This window comes from Henningerozyma blattae, chromosome 2, assembly GCF_000315915.1.
Source record: "Henningerozyma blattae CBS 6284 chromosome 2, complete genome".
NCBI classification, from domain to species: domain Eukaryota; kingdom Fungi; phylum Ascomycota; class Saccharomycetes; order Saccharomycetales; family Saccharomycetaceae; genus Henningerozyma; species Henningerozyma blattae.
The window spans coordinates 492,252-512,791 of NC_020186.1; the positions used below are offsets into that span (position 1 = coordinate 492,252).

General features: G+C 32.2%; 7 protein-coding genes across 7 annotated transcripts; 5 read left to right on the forward strand and 2 right to left on the reverse strand.

Annotated features, from left to right (window-relative positions):
- Positions 1–243: 243 nt before the first annotated feature.
- On the forward strand, positions 244–1,800 carry TBLA0B02140 (uncharacterized protein; the record flags this gene model as incomplete). The annotated part of the gene is made up of 1 exon (XM_004178527.1): positions 244–1,800. One exon carries the CDS (start codon positions 244–246, stop codon positions 1,798–1,800), a length of 1,557 nt encoding a protein of 518 aa, XP_004178575.1.
- A 459-nt stretch (positions 1,801–2,259) lies between these two features.
- TBLA0B02150 (uncharacterized protein) lies at positions 2,260–4,068 on the forward strand (the record flags this gene model as incomplete). The annotated part of the gene is made up of 1 exon (XM_004178528.1): positions 2,260–4,068. The coding sequence occupies one exon, from the start codon at positions 2,260–2,262 to the stop codon at positions 4,066–4,068; it is 1,809 nt and encodes a 602-aa protein (XP_004178576.1).
- Positions 4,069–4,649: 581 nt separating this feature from the next.
- Positions 4,650–5,864, reverse strand: RAD23 (Rad23p; the record flags this gene model as incomplete). Its single annotated transcript, XM_004178529.1, has 1 exon — positions 4,650–5,864. The coding sequence occupies one exon, from the start codon at positions 5,862–5,864 to the stop codon at positions 4,650–4,652; it is 1,215 nt and encodes a 404-aa protein (XP_004178577.1).
- Positions 5,865–7,139: 1,275 nt separating this feature from the next.
- ANP1 (Anp1p) lies at positions 7,140–8,858 on the reverse strand (the record flags this gene model as incomplete). The annotated part of the gene is made up of 1 exon (XM_004178530.1): positions 7,140–8,858. One exon carries the CDS (start codon positions 8,856–8,858, stop codon positions 7,140–7,142), a length of 1,719 nt encoding a protein of 572 aa, XP_004178578.1.
- A 1,545-nt stretch (positions 8,859–10,403) lies between these two features.
- Positions 10,404–10,877, forward strand: TBLA0B02180 (uncharacterized protein; the record flags this gene model as incomplete). Its single annotated transcript, XM_004178531.1, has 1 exon — positions 10,404–10,877. The coding sequence occupies one exon, from the start codon at positions 10,404–10,406 to the stop codon at positions 10,875–10,877; it is 474 nt and encodes a 157-aa protein (XP_004178579.1).
- Positions 10,878–11,426: 549 nt separating this feature from the next.
- Positions 11,427–14,285, forward strand: MCM3 (MCM DNA helicase complex subunit MCM3; the record flags this gene model as incomplete). Its single annotated transcript, XM_004178532.1, has 1 exon — positions 11,427–14,285. One exon carries the CDS (start codon positions 11,427–11,429, stop codon positions 14,283–14,285), a length of 2,859 nt encoding a protein of 952 aa, XP_004178580.1.
- Positions 14,286–16,504: 2,219 nt separating this feature from the next.
- SPF1 (ion-transporting P-type ATPase SPF1) lies at positions 16,505–20,173 on the forward strand (the record flags this gene model as incomplete). The annotated part of the gene is made up of 1 exon (XM_004178533.1): positions 16,505–20,173. The coding sequence occupies one exon, from the start codon at positions 16,505–16,507 to the stop codon at positions 20,171–20,173; it is 3,669 nt and encodes a 1,222-aa protein (XP_004178581.1).
- Between the last annotated feature and the right edge of the window lie 367 nt (positions 20,174–20,540).

Genomic DNA, 20,540 nt, shown 5'->3' on the forward strand with positions numbered 1-20,540 from the left:
ATGTGTGTGTGTATATATAGTGCTAAAGAAAAACATGTAGGAAGGAAAACCTAATTTAATCTTGCACGTTGTTCTTGACTATTTGCACGTTGAAGATACGTACCTTGAACCTATTTACGTCGTTTTGCTTTTAGATATATAAATCTCTATAGTAAATTATGCTTATAAGCATATCCATGACATAGCACAACGACGCAACACAACGACGCAACACAACGACGCAGAAAGGACACTATCAAAATAATGCTACATCTTAAAACACTAAGGTTATCTCTAGGAGCCGTGGTATTGCTATCCACGTTCTATCTGTTGTTTGTATATTCTAATGGTAATGCCATACTCGAAACGACGGCAAAGCCAAGGACAAAATCAAATGCAACGACGTTTAAACAAAACTCATCAAAAGATTTATACAGTTTACATATTACTTCTAGTGAAAAATTGAAAAATGTTAATGATATGGAAAATTTCAATATTCAAAGAACTGAACACTCGAGAGATCTCATTGATCGAGATTCTCTCTTGTATTCCGCAAAACAACAATCTCAACAGTGGATCATTATCGTGACTCAAGAGATTGGGGAAAGTGTTTCCCATATTTATAAATATGATACAGCTTCACAACCAGCCAAACTTGTGGAAAAATTCTCTTCAAGGCTAGATTTGGAACTAGTAGATTTGTCATCCAATTTGAGACGTTCCAATGCCGGGTTGATAAGACATATGGAATATTTGTTACAAGAGATTCCCGTCGAGTATAGAGACTTGACCCCCATTGTGATAAAGACGAATCCTATTTTGAGGGATAATGGTGAGAGTTTAGAAGATTGTGCCACCGTGATGGAATCAATTAGAGATTTCATGGAACAGTTCCCCACATTTATCCCCATCAAAGGTGACGGGATTTCGATTATAGACGATTTAGAAAAGGTTAGTTATAAATGGTTAGGTTTGTCATTTTTGCAAAGACACAGAGCAGGGAACAATATAATCATAGACTCTACAGATGATTCTATATCTATGGCTTTCCCCATGGAAAAAGATACCCATCAATTAGATAAGAGGAACTTTTTCAACTATGAAGACTTGAAATTATTTAGAATGGCAAATGATAAGTTTGCTCTTACTCAGATTAGAAATTTAATTAATTCCAAATTATTACAAGATGCTATTCAATCAAATACTATTGATGCTACTCGGAATAATTCTCCACAAGATTTAGAAACCCCTTGCCTTCCACCAAATGCAATCTTACCAAACAATTTAGTACAATTACCCAATGGTAAAAAATATTCGATAAATTTCATTGGTTCCAAAGATAACAATAACGGTGAAGACTGTAAGTTTCTCATCCAAGATCTCTTATTCTCTTCCAACTCTAAACCTTTCTTACCACAAGATATTGCTCAATCCAAGATCATCCCTTCAAAATTATCTCACCAGAGCGGGGATATATACCTGCTATCTAACTTCTATAAAATTTTCCAACCATTATTAAACTTCTCCAATCAGCCATTAAATGGATTCACATTAGAAGATGTAATGGAATTGACTAAAAAAGTTTGCAACAATGAATTTATGTTAAGTCATTCTACAGATATCAAGGATGAATTCTACGAAAAATTAATCAACGATTCCAATTGGTGCCTAGATCTTTCATACCATACTTCTCTATTGAACAAAGGTTATGGGATCCCATTGGATCAAAAATTAAATGTTATTGATACCATACATGACCACCAAATCGATTGGGCTTTGGGTGTATCCTTACCATTATTAAACCCAACTAATTGGATTTGATTTTCTACTCTTATTCTTTTCTTTTACTTTATTATTATTATTATTATTATTATTATTATTATTATTTTATCTTATTTTAACGAACTTGCATACCCCCTCTCCCTTTTATATATCTCAATATAATATTCATTGCTTTTAACATTCTATACGAATTACCCTTATACTTTTATTTCTCTTAGTTTTCACCCTCTTCAGAAACTTCGCTATGCCAAGAAAAAGGCTGTGACTCAATTTCGGCCCGATATTAAATTTGAATCCCTTTTATTAGAAGGGAAACTGCCTTGAGATTCCCACTTAATTGGTCATCAAGAATGTAACAACTATATCCTGACGCATTATCAATCGTAGGAACTTTAATTTTTTATTTTTTGGATTCTATTATTTTTTTTTTATATTGAATTTGACAACAAAGTCATATTCTATATTTTCTCCTTCATTTTTACCTATTACAATACAATAATGACAACCCCCATTTTAAATTCGTCAAATTCTTCTGATAACCACCTGGATGATAACAACAAATCGAATCCTAAAAATTTAAAATTTCAAAATATTGTCACAGATCAGATGCCCCCTTTACAATATTCTTCAACGATTTCTAAGGGTATTTCTAGAAACGTATCAGGAAATCTTTCTAGAAACGTGTCTGGGAACTTTTCCAGAAACGTGTCAGGTACGTTGTCCGGTAACCTCTCTAGCAACTTGTCCAGCAGCAATGTCTCTAGAAGTCCTTCGTTCGATCCAATTGTAAATTTAAAACATTCTCAACCTTTAAGAAATACTATAGGTGATACTTTAACCCGAGTACGAACTGTTCCAGATGTGACTTCAATAAAAAATTCTACAAGCATCAGTACTTATAATAATAATTACGATTCGAGAAATTTACAACAAGGTATGAGACTCTCTAAGCCTTATAACATCGATCTTAATGATACAAATCTTTTCATGAAAAATTTACAAATAGGTGGTGGTAGCCCACCTTCATCCACACATTCTTCTTCAGTACGACCTACTTTGACAAGAACTAGATCTACATCTCAATCTCAAGTAGATTTGAATAATTCCATGTATACTTTAAGAAGTACATCCAAAGATATTTTAGATTCTAAGATTAAAATTGATATACAAAATATTATCATATTAACAAAAGCAGTAGATTTATCGGTATTAGATTACACTTTGGGAATAATTAATTGGTTGTTAGAATTCGATAATAATGTACAAATCTATATCCATGATAATTTTAAACATATTAAAGAATTTAAACCAAATGTTAATGTTGGAAATCAAAATTTAATGAATCGAATACATTTTTGGAATGAAGATTTTATTACTTTAAATAATCAATTTTTTGATTTAGTAATAACTTTAGGTGGTGATGGTACTGTATTATATGTATCAAAATTATTTCAAAAAGATGTACCACCAGTAATGCCAATATCAATTGGAAATCATATTGGTTTCTTAACAAATTTCCATTTTGATAATTTTAAAACAGATTTAACCAAAATCTTAACACAGCAAGTAAAGATTACCTTAAGATTAAGATTAGATTGTAGGATTTTTTGTCAAGTTGAAAATTGTAATTTACTTCATAAAAACATTGACCCTAAATTTACTATTAATGAAGGTGAAAGTTCTCTAACGGGAAATACTGTAACAGAAAATGTTCAAACTTTAAGTACCAATATTCATAATGCGACAAGTCATAATACAATTAACAATATTCAAAATACTAATATTCAAAATACTATTGAGAATTCTAATTATAAAAAGGAAAAAAAATTCGTTAAAAGAATACATGTTTTAAACGAAGTTAGTATAGACCGAGGTATGAACCCTTATTTGTCCGAATTGGAAATATATGGTAATGGTTCATTATTTACAATAGTTAGAGGTGATGGTGTCATTATATCAACGCCAACAGGTTCTACGGCTTATTCTTTAAGTGCTGGTGGACCATTGATTCATCCTGAAATAAGCGCTGTAGTAATCACACCTATATGCCCACATACCTTAAGTTTTAGACCTTTAGTAATACCAGATACTTTATCATTAAAAGTCCAATTGCATTCAAAAAATAGGGGAACCACTTGGGTTTCATTTGATGGTAGAAATAGAGTAGAATTATCTGCGGGTGATCATATGTTAATTAATGCAAGCCCCTATATGTTTCCAGTCATCGAATCTAATCCAGCAGAATACATCGATAGTATTTCTAAAAAATTTGATTGGAATGCAAGGGAAAAACAAAAACCATTGTAATGACTAATAATATTTCATCTTTTTAATTGCATCAGCAAAGAAATAAATATTCAAGTGAATGATTTATACTTTGACTTTTGATAGTTAACATTTCCAGTCTATATTATAAAAAAAAAAAAACAGAACAAATCTCTGAGTAACTAACTTGACGTTAATTTAAGTTATTTTAGTTATTCTTTATTATGTAAATATTACTATTTATTTATAGATATGTATTTATAGATGTGAGGAGTAAAGTGATATTATGACTGGTTATGTTGAATGAATAAGAATAAGAGAGAAAAAACAAAAGCCTTACATATAAATAACAAAGGATTAAATTAAAATAAATCTCATTTTTATTTTTATTTTTATTTTTTATAATATAATATAATATATTTTCTGAAGTGTATTTAAGTACATGCCATTTAGTGTTGATTATTTAATACAGTACCTGTCCTCAGCCAACCTTTAGTTTATATTCTAATGTAATTGTAATGAAACTAGATTTGAATTAATAAGTTGTTACTATTGGAGACTGGTTCGTTCATTATTATTATTATTATGCTTTCAGTATTTTGTGAAATAATTTGGTTAGTTTATTAATCAGCATAATCACTGAATAACATATTTGCTGCAATTTCTTCATTTTTATCACACGCAAAATAAACTTGAACCACTAAACTACGTTCGAAACCTAATTCACATAAGCGGCCAATAGCTTGTTCATCTTGTTCAGTTAAAGATATATTATAATTATTGGAAGGTTGTTCGCCGGCAGCAGGAGCTTCATTTGTTTCAGTTACAATAGCGGAATCATGTTCAGCTGTAACTTCGCCGTTTGTATTAGCTGTAGGATGTTGATCTAATTCTGAAATACCATCTAAATCATTACCTAGTGAATGTTGTAAGTTATCACCTACTGCTTCTAAAAGCATTGATACGAAAACTTCAGGGTTTGCCATGATTTGTTCACGCAATTGAGGATATCTGGTGGTTAGATTTTCTAATAATGGTGGTAAAGCTTCTGGATTACCAGAAACGACTTGTCTTAAAGCTAATAAGTCTTCCATGGTTAACCCAATAGATCCTGGTGGAGTATCATCTGTACTTTGTTGGTTGGCTTGATTACCTCTAGCAGCTTGTGCAAATAAATCATCTTCAGCTGGAAGTTCCATATTGGCAGATGTTGCGCCTTCAGTTTGTATGGTAGTTTGTTGTAATTGTTGTGGTTGTTGATGTTGTAAATGTTCTGGTATACCCATTAATAAATATTCAACGGCTCTATCAGGGTTATTAAAAGCTGCCCTTAGAGCAGCTTCTACTTCTTCCCTTTGATACCCCATTTCCATAATTCTTTGGATAGTTTCATTTCTTTCAGTGCCTACAACAAATCCTGGGTCTGCAGCCGAAGTAGTAGTTTCAGTATCGTCACCAGCGGCAGCATTAGAAGTTGTAGCAGCAGGAACTTCCGGTGTAGCATTTGCTGATGGATCAGAGTTTGGAGTTCCTTCTGCTTGAGTTTCAACATTAGTAGTCACAGAAGCAGGTTCTGTTACTTTAACTGTTGATGCTGGTTCAGTTTTCTTCTTCTTTTTAGATATCATAAAGATTATATGATCATTATCCTTTAAACCAGAATTTAAAATAGTAGCGTCATTCTTCAGTATCTTACCTGAATAGATCAATTTGATTTGATCAATATCACAATTTTTTTCAGAAGCAATTTGACCCTTGGCAGATTCTATAGTAGAATCTGCATCTAATTCTAATGGAATCTTTTCTTTTTTAAAATCTTTAAATATTAACGAAACCATTTTTATTTTGTATGTGTGTGTGTGTGTGTGTGTGTGTGTGTTTGTGTTTATGTTGTGAAATGTGAAATATTTATCCTTCAAATATATTTTAGGGTGTGTGTTTTACAAGTTGATGAATTTAATACAATACAATTTAATGGAAGAATTAAGAATTATGTATTTTTATCCATGAATTTTATTTGATAATTTTCAAATATTATTTATCGATGGACAGTAATGAAATATCTAATAATATTTTATTAATTTGAAAAAATAAAAGTACTTAGATCTTAATGGAAAATTAATTTAAAAAATAAATTTATTAGTCTAAATCTTTGAATATCAAAGAAAAAAAAAGTTTAAAAATATGTTTTTTTATAAAAAATAAAAACTATTTATCCATTCAAGCTAATACATATCCACCAAACAACCTATATATCTTATTATGATGTATTTCTGTATCTTCAAAAAAAAGCGTTTTTTGTAAATTGTTAATAAAAAAAAAACAATTTCGCCACCGATTTTGTTACCCGGATATTCATAAATTCAGGGTTCACTACATAGATCTATTGGGTTATGGAATCAAATTAAGGTAAATATATGGATTAGATAATGCAAAAATATTTAGGGTTAAGAAATCTAACAAAGTTTTAAAGGTTATTAAAGTATAATATTACTAATAATTTGTAATAATTAAGAGATATGCTAGGACTATTTATAATATATATATATATATAACGGGGAAGAAATTATAGCAGCTGTCAATCAATGATGGCTGCATAAATAGGGGAAACTAGCGGCTAATAATATAAAAGATAAAAAAAAAAAAAAAAAAGGCTTAAATCAATCAAATATATTAAAAGTTGTAGTAATGATAATGATACAATGTAAGGGTAGTTTGTTAAGTAGTAAAAGCAGATAAAAAAATAAAGGTAAAACAAAGGAAAGTAAGATTAAAAAAAAATTTATGGTATTCTTTTAATTTCTTGAATTTATTCAATTGTAGCAATCCCAATAATAATTTACAGAGAAAAAAATAAAAACAAAAATTATGACGGTTGTATATTAAGGTACGGCATGGTACGGTATGAATGTTACGATGTACGTCGTGGTACGTCGTGGTACGTCGTGGTACGTTATGGTACGTTAGTTTATAATCAATGAAAGAAATAAATTAAGGTAAATGGTGGGGGGGGAAGGAAAGAGAAATAAAAAAAGCATGCATTTGATATTTAAGATAATAGTGATAGAAAAAAAAATAAAATAAAATAGGAAGCTAATTTCAATTAAAAATGATTAATTCACATCTGGGTTGAAATCAACAGGTTTCTGTTGATCTTGGATTTGCGCAGCTTGTTGTTGTTGAGCAGCTTGTTGAGCAGCTTGCAATTGTTGTTGATTAGCATCTTCAATAGGAGCTGCTGCTGCAAGAGGAACGTTGTTATCAGCAGGATTAGCAGCTGGTTGTGCAGGTTTAGCAGGCGGTTGAACAGCAGCAACAGCAGCAACATCAGCAATAGGTACTTGAGCTGGAGCTGGAGCACCTTGAGCTGGAGCCGCAGGTTGTTGAGGTTGCTGTTGGGCTTGAGCCTGTGCGGCTTGTGCTTGGGCTTGAGCAGCTTGGGCTTGGGCCTGTGCGGCTTGTGCTTGGGCATGTGCGGCTTGTGCAGCTTTTTCTTCTGGATCGTCATACCAATCACTAATATCATCGGCATCTGTTTCACCAATAGGTTTTTTGAACGATAAATCAATCTTGTTGAAGATCGAATCTCTTTCACTTCTCCAATCATCTCTAATATCATCAAACCCAATTTCCCAAATTTTATCATAAAATTCTTTAATCTTGGATTCTTCTAATTTTCTTTTTTCCTCTTCAGCCATCCAAGCCATATGTTTTAAATCTTCAGTCGATGGTTCATAGATATGCCATACGACATAATGAGGCAACCCAACGACGTTATAATTCATTCTTCTTGATAGTTTACCAAAGGCTTCAGTTTCAGCATGTTTTTCAAATGAAAAAGCAGGGAAATGTGAACCTGATCTAAACACTTTAGCCTTGGATAGAATAGAAACACCACCGATCCCGTCCAATTCCATTTCCTCTTCAGGATCACCATTGGGGTCTCTCATATAGGCTAAATGTGGTCTCCAAGTGGCATATTCTGGATAACCTTCGACGATGACCGCATCTTCATCCAGAGAATCTGCCAATTGTAGCCCACCTTCGGATTCTTGCCATGAATTCAAATCATAAGGTTGAATATTACCTAACCAATCAGGTAAAGGTCTCCAAACGTTTGGCACGATGACATCTTTACCATGATGCATCAAATCTTCCATGATGGTCACAGGACAAGTCTCTACATCGACATCTCTCCAATAGACCCAAGAATGATAAGGTTTCAAAGCAACAGAACCCAACCAATTTCTTGCTCTTGCCATTAATTTTCTTCTTGGACCTTGTGCAGCAAACCCATGTCTATCAGAAAAGGATTGACCAATGATTTGGCCGAAATCCTTTTCATAGATTTCAATGTTACCAAATCTTTTCAACTTATTCTGTTGAGATTGTGCAGTTTGCAAATGTGACAATAGAACCCCCATGGTATCGTCTTTCGAATCCGACACCAAAAAGGACAGATCAATCAAATTATGTGGATAAGTCATTGTATTCAAATGGTTAAAGAATCTTGGTAAATGTTGAGCAGCGTCTCTTAAGGGAACACAGAACAAGATACGGTCGTTGCGTTGCCAACCATCTGAATTACCTCTGTAATTGTTCAAATCATAAAAATGGACGCCTGGAGTGTTTTTGAAATTGGGGATATAGTTGTTGTAATTTAAGAAAAAATTATTATTATTGGCAAATAAAGAATTGAAATTGAAAAGGTTTGATGTAGAATTGATGAAACGGAATAATAACACAAAGGCAAAGATCGAGCCTATTAAGCTTATGATTGTAGAATTGACCGTCTTGGACAATTTGAAAATTGAACTTTTAGGTTTCAACATTTTGATACGATTATAGTTGTGTAGTTGTTTGTGGGGTAAGTCTTGTGGTCTTCTCGCTTTATCTACCTTCTAATGAGTGACCAACCTCTATAACAGTAACGAGAATAATAATAATAAATATATAAAAGTGTAGTGATTGAAGTAAGGTATTACAGACAGTGAAAGATCGTTCTCGATTGAGTTGAGGCCGCCATAAATTGTTGGTGGTAGGATGTCTTGTAAAAGAAGAAGAAAAAATACACAATACACAAATATGCAATATGTAATACGCTGACCTCTCACTGTTTTATTTTTATTTTTCTATTTTTCACGAATATGTTTTGATTTCTATTTTTTTACAAAATGACATATCTGTTATCTGTTATTATTAGATCAACAGAATCTGTCAAAAATGTGAAAAATGAAAAAATAAAAAATTGAAAATTGAAAATTGGCTATAGGCTATTGGCTATTGGCAATTGACAATCGAAAATCGAAAATCGAAAATCGAAAATCGAAAATCACGAAAAAAAATCGAGAAACAGAAAGAGGAAACAAAATAAAAAAAAACGTGAGAAAAAAGAAATTAAAAAAAACGTAGAAAAAAAAAGAAAATTAAAAAAAAAAACGTAGAAAAGCAGCCCATTTACCCGGCCTTTCCCTACGAAAAAGTCACGTGTCACACGTGACGCGAATTTCGGGGGTGCACGGCTCTTATCGCCGTTTCCCGCCTTTTTCGGACATTCGTACAAGCCTAATTTCCTTATCCCGATAAAACGTTACCTTTTGAACCGGAAATACCCGGAACGGGGAAAAGTGGCAAAATTTTTCTGACCGATCCATGCAGTGTCCGAAAAAGGACAACAAAAAGTAGAAATACGTACCGGACAAAAACCAAAAAAAAAAAATTTTAGAAAAAATTAGAAAAAAATTTAGAAAAAAAAAATAATTTGAAAAAAAAAAAAAAGAAAAAAAAAGAAAAAAAAGAAAAATTACACCAGTGAAAAATTTTTCACTCAAACATTCTTCAGAAAATGTCCTACGGAAAATTCTGTGCGATTCGAGACTGCCCCCTCAAGCTGCTACGGCCGTTTCTCTGGGTTTCTTTGGGTTTCTTGGATTCTGTGGATTTCATCAAAAGAAGATGTAAAGGCGTAAATTTAATTAATTTTCCCACCAACTAAAACTTACGCATTACTGTCTCCAAAAATTTGCTTGTACGGCTTCTCTGTTGTTTGCCATTTCTTTCTTTGTTTCTCTGTCTTTTCTTTCTCTTGGTTCAATATCATCACCATCTTGAACTATCGATATTGTAACATCCATCTTTCAGTTTGTTCATTCAGTTATATATAAGAGATGGAAAGTTGATCAAAATATATAACTCTTTCTCATCGGTTATCTACTTATCAGGAGGGGCTTTTCTTCTATTATCCTTTTATTTTAAAGTTTGTTTTATTCTTTTTTGTAGTTTTTATTTGTTGCTTATTCCATTACTCATCATTTTGAATTAGTCGAACTAAATCATCCATCACACATAACTCACACACATATATACATATATCTATAATGGCTGAAGAAGAACATACTTTCGAAACCGCTGACGCTGGTTCCTCTTTAACTTTCCCACAACAATGTTCTGCTTTGAGAAAGGGTGGTTTTGTCTGTATCAAAGGTAGACCATGTAAGATTGTTGATATGTCCACCTCCAAGACTGGTAAGCACGGTCACGCCAAAGTCCATTTGGTTGCTTTAGATATCTTTACCGGTAAGAAGATGGAAGATTTATCCCCATCCACCCACAACATGGAATGTCCATTCGTCAAGAGAACCGAATTCCAATTGTTGGACATTGATGACGGTTTCTTGTCTTTGATGACCATGGATGGTGAAACCAAGGATGATGTCAAGGCTCCAGAAGGTGAATTAGGTGAAAACTTACAAGCTGCTTTCGACGAAGGTAAGGACTTGAACGTTACCATCATCTCTGCCATGAACGAAGAAGCTGCTATCTCTTTCAAGGAAGCTCCAATGGGTAATTAGACGTATTTGATTTAATTAATAAATTACAAATTTTTAACTATATTATTTTACGGAATTTTTTAATTTAATTTAATCTCTTATAATTCACTTATTTATTATTATTAACGTATATATATTATCGTCATTTACTTTACGTCTTCATAGTTTAATTTATTCAATACTGTATAAGTAAATAAATAAGCTACCATCTCCTTAACTAACACAAAAAAAAAAAATTTAACCCTAAGAAACTTTCCCTTTGCTAGTTTTGCATTGCAAATTCATTTTTCTTTCTATTTTTTTCATTAAAATAAATTTCCCTATTCATCACTTGTAACGACGCGACGGATTCCTGGTCAATTTTTCACTTTTTTTCACTCTTTATTAGATTTTACCTATTCTAATCAAATTAAGAGATTCCATTCTGGCGATTGAGGATTTTCATTATTAGTATTCTAAAATTGTATTTCATTAAGAAACTACTCTATTAAAGATAAAAATAATTTAAAAAAAAAATCAAGAATTTTCGTACTTTCAAGATAGCTTATGCTTATTCAAAGTTAACGAATTATGGATCAAGATCATTCCATACCACAAGACGCTGTCTTCTCAGACAGACAAAGACGGTTTAATGAATTCCTAGACACGTTCAACACTTATAAAGATGAGATCAGAGCCATCCAAATCCATAACGCAGACGTTCAAAATGGTAATTCGGATTCAGATAAACTCCTACCCAAGCGTATTACAATTTCTCTCGATGATTTGAGACAATTCGATTTGGCTTATTGGAAAGGTATGTTGGATTCTCCCTCTTTTTTCATCCCTCCTGCTGAAAGAGCTTTAACAGAATTGGCCAATGCCATGGATACAACTTCAACTGTACCCAATACAATCTCGCAAATGGCTTATTCTCCCTTGAGTTGGAAATTATCTTTTAAAGGTTCATTTGGTTCACATACTTTGTCTCCACGTACTTTAACTTCACAACATTTAAATAAACTAGTCTCTTTACAAGGTATCATTACTCGTACTTCGCTAGTACGCCCCAAATTGCTTCGTTCTGTACATTATACTGAAAAGACTGCAAGATTTCTTTATCGTGATTACACAGATTCTACCACTACTTTAACTACAAATATTCCAACTCCAGCTATTTACCCAACAGAAGATTCTGATGGTAATAAATTAACTACAGAATACGGTTATTCCACTTATATGGATCATCAAAGTATAACAATCCAAGAAATGCCAGAAATGGCTCCACCTGGTCAATTGCCAAGATCGGTAGATATCATCTTGGATGATGATTTAGTAGACTCTACAAAACCAGGTGATAGATGTAATATTATCGGTGTTTATAAATCCTTAGGTGCTGGTGGATTACAAAACTCAGGTGGTAATAATCGTAATGGTAATACTCTTTCAGGGTTTAAAACTTTGGTCATTGGTAATTCTGTTTATCCATTGCATGCAAGATCTACAGGTGTTGCATCCAAACAAACATTATCAGATATCGATATTAGAAATATTAATAAATTAGCCAAAAGAAAAGATATTTTTGATATATTGGCCCAATCTTTGGCTCCATCAATTTATGGTCATGAACATATCAAGATGGCTGTCCTATTAATGTTACTGGGTGGTGTAGAGAAAAATTTAGATAATGGTTCTCATTTAAGAGGTGATATTAATATTTTAATGGTGGGTGATCCTTCTACTGCCAAATCTCAAATGTTAAGATTTGTTTTAAATACTGCATCATTAGCTATAGCTACCACAGGTAGAGGTTCATCAGGTGTTGGTTTAACTGCTGCTGTAACTACAGATAAAGAAACAGGTGAAAGGAGATTAGAAGCAGGTGCCATGGTTTTAGCTGATAGAGGTATTGTTTGTATTGATGAATTCGATAAAATGTCAGATGTAGATCGTGTGGCTATCCATGAAGTAATGGAACAACAAACAGTGACAATCGCAAAAGCTGGTATTCATACAACTTTAAACGCTCGTTGTAGTGTCATTGCTGCTGCAAACCCTGTCTTTGGTCAATATGATACTAATAGAGATCCACAACACAATATTGCCTTACCAGATTCCTTATTATCTCGTTTTGATTTGTTATTTGTTGTCACAGATGATATTAATGAAATTAGAGATAGAGCCATTAGTGAACATGTCTTAAGAACACATAGATATTTACCACCAGGTTATTTAGAAGGTGAGCCAATACGTGAACTATTAAATTTATCATTATCTGTTGGGACAGAAGATGATTCCACAAATGCTGATTCAAATAATTTAAATTCAAATAATTCTTGGGATCCAACATCTGAAGATGATGATCAGGTTTTTGAAAAATTTAATCCTTTATTACAAGCAGGTGCCAAATTAGCCAAAAATAGAGGTGATCATAATGGTACTGAAATTCCTAAATTAGTAACTATCCCATTTTTAAGAAAATATGTTCAATATGCAAAGGAAAGAGTGGTTCCACAATTGACTCATGAAGCTACAAATATCATCGTTAAATCTTATACAGAATTACGTAATGATGAGAATACAAAGAAATCTCCAGTGACTGCAAGAACTTTAGAAACGTTAATTAGATTGTCAACTGCTCATGCAAAGGTCAGATTATCAAAGACTGTAACAAAAGTAGATGCATTAGTAGCAAATAGATTACTTCGTTTTGCATTATTAGGTGAAGATGTTGGTGATGATATCTCCTTTGTTGATGTATCATCTCCAACTAGATCTCCAACTAAATCTCCAAAGAAAAAGGCAAGAACAAATTTGAGTGCATCAACATCTCCTTTGAAATTCAGAACACCTATTAGAGCAGATAGTGCCTCAGCTACTGCATCAATTACAGGCTCTGTCCGTAGAAGATTAGATTTTGATGAGGACGATGTTAATGGTGATGATGATGATACACTTGCCCCTAGCTCACAAAACGCAGTGGCAGAAGAAGAAGAACTTCAGAGAAGATTACAGTCTCGTCTAAGAACACCTTCAAGAATTTCTTCTCAACAGCCTGCAAGTTCACCACATAAACCATTATCAGAAATGAGTACTCCACAATTGAGAAATACTTCCCAAACTGGACCTTCATTAACTGCAAACGTTATTAGATCCCCAGTCATAGAGTCTTCTACCCAAGAACCTCACAACGCTTCTGTTCCAGAAAATACTGAGGCTGGTGTTATTTCTACTGGTAGATTATCATTGGTTTCAAGTATCATTGCTCAATTGATGCAAAGTGAATTATTTGAGGAAGAATCATATCCGGTTGATGCATTATTAGATAGAATAAATGAAGAATTAGAAAATGAGGAAAAATTTTCGAAGGCAGAATATCTAGCGGGTTTACAAATTATGGCTGATAGAAACAATTTAATGATCGCTGATGATAAAGTCTGGAGAGTATGAAGTTAGTAGTACTCTATCTTAAGTGCATTTTTACAATTAAATTGAACGTTCACCTGTTATTTACTATTCCATTTTTCTCTTTACTTCGCTACATTTCACTTTTACTCAAAGAACTTGTTTCCTTTAATTTCTTTTTTTTAATTTTTTTTATTTCAATTCTGTCCTTCAATTCCTTCATTTAAGTATTTTTTTTCTTTTACTGTTAGTTTTTTCATCTGCTTTTTCACTTAATAAGGTAATATTTACTTACCTCTATTTGTTTTATTATTAATTCATCGTAAATCTCTTTAAGTTTTCCTTTACTTCTAATTTTATGTACAGTATCATCATGTAATCTTTGACTTTTACAAAATAAGCATCTCTAAAGTATAGTTTATTCTATTTTTCTAAAAAAAGAAAAAATTAGTATTACTAGTCTTACAATATCAATTGAAAAAAATTAAATTATTGTATGTTAATTGAAACATCAAAATATTTGTATATCAGAACCCATATCCTGCTTAAGAAAATAATAATCAATAAATAGGTGAGGGAAAAAAATTACACATAGATTCTGCATACCATTATATTGTTGTACGGCGGAAACATAAAACAGAATACAGATTTTTTCTTGGATATAATTTTTGTATACAGATAAGTAAATTATTATTAATTCCCTTAATTTATACTAACTAAATTATATTAATATATCAATGTTTAATATTTATAGATATATCATTTTACCATTGATAAATTGATTAATTTTTTAATTAGGAAATTCTACATTAAAACTTACAGTCTAATATTAATATGAACCCTGTTTAAGTTAATGGGATTGTCTGTCTTAAAGTTTAATATTCTTTAAGACATGCATTTATCTAACATACTCTTATTTCAATTAATATTATCAAAACTGAAGAAGGGATAAACACATTTATCAAAAATTGCAAGAACGTTATATGGATTGTACTGGTTACTACTTTTAAGCACGATACCTTCGATGGGCTATTTATTGAAAGTTTCGACTCTGAGAAAGAAAAAAAAGAGATCAAAAAGGAGTTAGAAATAATGCAATTCAAAGGTTTCTTTACCCTAGACTTACTAGTAAATAATATTTTATCACGAGCAGGCTAGATCTATCAATATCTCAATCTACTCAGGTAATATAAAATCAGATATGTTCCGTGGTTTCAAACAGCTACTTATTAATGAAAAAAAATTTAGATATGTACTATTATTATATAGATCATATAAATTAGCTGAATCCACCGTTAGGCTAAAAAAAATAATAATAAGCTAATTCAACTACAAGTTTATATAAATCTTTAGCTTTTTAAAAGCTTTTGCTAATATAAGCGGAATAAGCGTAAACTAGATTACGTAAAATTAGAATCTGTAGAAAATTCGATGATTTACGTCATTACAGTAGGTAAATTATCTTGCTTTCTATAGTATTATTTAATTGGTTACAAAAACATAAAGCATACGCCAATGTTTTATCCTATTGATCAATATGTTTAGCACCCCAAACGCGTGAATTAGAGAAGTTGTTACTATGGTGACGGAAGCATGTGAATATACTATTTAAATATTTATTCTAGCGCCTGCCATTCAAAAAAACGCAGTGAAGTTTAACAAAAAAATGAAATATGGAATATTAGATATTCGTTATTCGATATATATTAATTTTTAATGAGCTGATGGATAATCAGAAAGTAATTTTTTCTCTTGAATGAAATTTTTACAAGGTTGAATCCAACAATTGAAGTTAGAGTAAAACAAAATTAAGCTAATTGTGCAGTAACTCGCTTTAAAACTCAAAAGATTTTGATATTCAATTTCGAAATCTAAATAAAAGACTACATACGAAAATCCAGCTGTCCTGACCAATTCTAAATATATAGGCAAATAATATACTCTTTATTATGGCTACTTGGAATTTTGTTATTATATATGCGTCATTTTCTTAGTACTAAGATAAGATGGTATATGTTTTGGCCAGTTGTCGATCTCAAGGTCTTTTTTGCCTAGATCATTTTTCTGTATTTAGCTAAGAATTGAAAGCTTATGCATATCGAAGTTCTCGCGTTTTATGAATTTTACGTTTCAGCGAAAACTCGAAAAGGTTCTTAGAATTTCCATCTCACGCTATTGAAACCTAACTGTAAATATATAAGAATTAGGCATTTTTTGTAAGACAATATTTCTTTCTGAATGCAAAAGAGTGAAGAGTTGTCAACATGGTTTCCGATGCAAATGTGGTGAGCTCCATTGTAAAAAGCTCAAAATTATTGGTACCAAAGCCATGGACTTCTAGACCTTATGTTTTACCTTTCTTTCCATTTTATGGTACATTCTTTCAAATATATTTCACACAATATGAAAGGTATATTAAAGGGCCTGAATGGACATTTGTATATTTAGGTTCAATTATATCGTTAAATATTTTAGTCTGGTTAATACCAAACTGGAATATTAGAATTGGTGCTCAGTTTAACTATTCTAAAGCTGTATCTGTTCGTGAAGCCACTCATATATTAATTGAAACCACTCCAAATAATGGTGCTGATGGTATTACTGAAATTAATAGAGTTACTGAAGATGGTATTCAACAGATTTACTTTCAATTCCAAAAGAAGAGATTCTTATGGAATGAAAAACTACAAATTTTCTCAACTCCAACTTTCCTTATCGATGAAGAACCAAAAATTTCAGACTTTCAAAATGCTAAAGGTTTATCTGGTGACTTATCTCATTTACGTAGGTTATACGGTGAAAATATTTTCGATATTCCTGTTCCCTCGTTTTTGGAGCTATTCAAAGAGCATGCAGTTGCTCCATTATTTGTTTTCCAAATCTTTTGTGTTGCATTATGGTTACTAGATTCTTTCTGGTACTATTCCCTATTTAATTTGTTTATGGTTGTTGCTATGGAAGGTGCTGCAGTATTTCAACGTTTAACTGCTTTAAAAGAATTTACTACAATGGGTATTAAGCCATATCCAATTAATGTTTATAGAGATGGAAAATGGCAACTCTTGAAGACCAACGAATTATTACCAATGGATGTTGTTTCTATTACTAGAACTGCAGAAGATTCTGCCATTCCATGTGACTTAATCTTAGTTGATGGTACCTGTATTGTAAATGAAGCTATGCTTTCTGGTGAATCTACTCCATTATTGAAGGAATCTATTAAATTACGTCCAAAAGAGGACTTTTTGCAAATTGATGATATAGATAAAAATGCTGTATTACACGGTGGTACTAAAGCTTTACAAGTAACTAAGCCAGAAACCAAAAGTGTTGTTCCATCTCCACCAGACGAAGGTGCGTTAGCTGTTGTTACTAAAACTGGGTTTGAAACTTCTCAAGGTACTTTAGTGCGTGTTATGGTTTATTCTGCTGAACGTGTTTCTGTTGATAATAAAGAAGCTTTGATGTTTATCTTATTTTTGTTGAATTTTGCTATTATCGCATCTTGGTACGTTTGGGTTGAAGGTACTAAAATGGGTAGAGTTCAATCGAAATTGATCTTAGATTGTGTTTTGATTATTACATCTGTCGTTCCACCTGAATTGCCAATGGAATTAACTATGGCTGTTAACTCATCCTTAGCTGCCTTGGCTAAGTTCTATATTTATTGTACAGAACCATTTAGAATTCCATTAGCTGGTAGAATTGATGTTTGTTGTTTTGATAAAACTGGTACATTAACAGGGGAAGATCTTGTGTTTGAAAGCTTAGCTGGTTTATCACCAAATCGTTCTGATATTCGTCATGCTTATTCCGCATCTGAAGCCCCAGAATCAACTGTCTTAACTGTTGGTGCTGCCCATGCTTTAGTTAGACTAGATGATGGTGAAATTGTTGGTGATCCAATGGAAAAGGCTACTTTGAAAGCTTTTGGATGGAAAGTTCAAGCAAAAGATATTGTGTCCAAACTCAATGTTGGTGATATTAAGATTCATCGTCGTTTCCAATTTTCTTCTGCGTTAAAGAGATCTGCTTCCGTTGCATCATACAAGAATAACTATTATGCAGCAGTCAAAGGTGCTCCAGAAACTATTCGTGAAAGATTAACCAATGTTCCAGAAAATTATGATGATATTTATAAATCATTCACAAGATCCGGTTCAAGAGTTCTTGCTTTGGCTTCTAAAAAATTAGGGAAATTGTCCAATTCTGCTATTGATAAATTAGATCGTGACGATGTTGAAATTCAACTAGATTTTGATGGCTTCTTAATTTTCCATTGTCCGTTGAAGGAAGATGCAATTGAAACTATTAAGATGTTAAATGAATCCAGTCATCGTTCTGTGATGATTACTGGTGATAATCCTTTAACTGCCGTTCATGTTGCTAAGGAAGTTGCTATTGTTGAAAGAGAAACTTTAATTTTGGATGCTTCTGATAATAATCAGGAAGGGCATTTATTATTTTTCAATGTTGAAGAAACTACAAGGATCCCATTTGATACACAAGATGCTAAGTTTAATTTGTTTGAATTATTTGAAAAATATGATATTGCAGTCACTGGCCACGCCTTGAATATTTTGAAAGGACATTCTCAATTACGTGATTTAATTCGTCACACTTGGGTTTATGCTCGTGTTTCTCCATCTCAAAAGGAATTCATTTTAAATACTATGAAAGATATGGGTTATCAAACTTTAATGTGTGGTGACGGTACTAATGATGTTGGTGCTTTAAAGCAAGCCCACGTTGGTGTTGCTTTATTGAATGGTACTGAGCAAGGTATGAAAAAAATGGCTGAACAAAATAGAAGTAAAAGTATGCAAGCTGTTTATGAAAAACAAGTTAGTTTATTTGCTAAATGGGGTCAACCAGCTCCACCTGTTCCAGCTCCAATTGCTCACTTATATCCACCTGGTCCAAAAAATCCACATTATTTATCTGCTCTTGAAAAGAAAGGTACAGTTATCACCCAAGAAATTAGAGATAAAGTTGCCGAAGCTAATTCTAAACCTGCTGAGCCTATTAAACCTGTTGACCCTAAGAATGTTAAGCCAACTGCTGGTGACATAACTGGTTTATTAATGGCCGCTGGTGGTAATTCTGAGGAAGATGATGAAGAAGTTCCAGCTTTGAAATTAGGTGACGCATCTTGTGCTGCACCATTTACTTCTAAGTTATGTAATGTATCTGCTGTTACTAACATCATCCGTCAAGGTCGTTGTGCTTTAGTTAATACTATTCAAATGTACAAAATCTTAGCATTAAACTGTTTAATCAGTGCCTACTCGTTATCAGTTATTTATTTAGCCGGGGTCAAGTTTGGTGATGGTCAAGCTACTGTTTCTGGTGTTTTATTATCTGTTTGTTTCTTAAGTATTTCGCGTGGTAAACCATTACAAAAGTTATCCAAGCAAAGACCTCAAGCTGGTATTTTCAATATTTACATTATGGGATCAATTCTATCACAATTTGCTGTTCATATTTCTACTTTGATATACATTACAAGAGAAATCTATATTTTGGAACCAAGAGAACCACAAGTCGATTTAGAAAAGGAGTTTGCTCCATCTCTATTGAACACAGGTATTTTCATAATCCAATTAGTCCAACAAGTATCTACTTTTGCTGTAAACTATCAAGGTGAACCTTTTAGAGAAACTATCACAAAGAACAAGGGTATGTATTATGGCTTAATTGGTGTTAGTGGTTTAGCTCTAGCAGGTGCTACAGAATTCATTCCGGAATTAAATGAAGCTATGAGTTTTGTTCCTATGACTGAGGAATTTAAATTTAAATTGACTTCTGTTTTATTATTAGATTTCTTTGGTAGTTTAGGTGCTGAATATTTCTTCAAATTTTTCTTTATGGAAGACAAAGCTGCTGATATTACACATCGTCCAGAAAAGCCAGAAATTGAAATTAAATATTAAAGAATTCATATTTCTCATTAAGTCATTAAGGAGCAATCTTACATATTACGATTTCTCAAGAATTACAGAACATGATAAACGATTGTTTTTTTTCTTATTATCTTTGTTACATATTATATTAATGTAGTGCTCTTTTATTTCTTCTCTTTATATATATAAAAGACCTATAAACTCAATATTTTTACTATTTTACCACATTGTTATTTTTTTAAAGTATAAGCTTGTGACTACTAGATATTAATGTTGATATCTCTTTGGATATATTCTATTGAAATTTATTCATAATGCCTTTACCCAGATATTTTTGAAATATATAGTTTAATTTGGTGAATTGCATTCACGTGATAGTCCGGGTAAGGAAAATTGC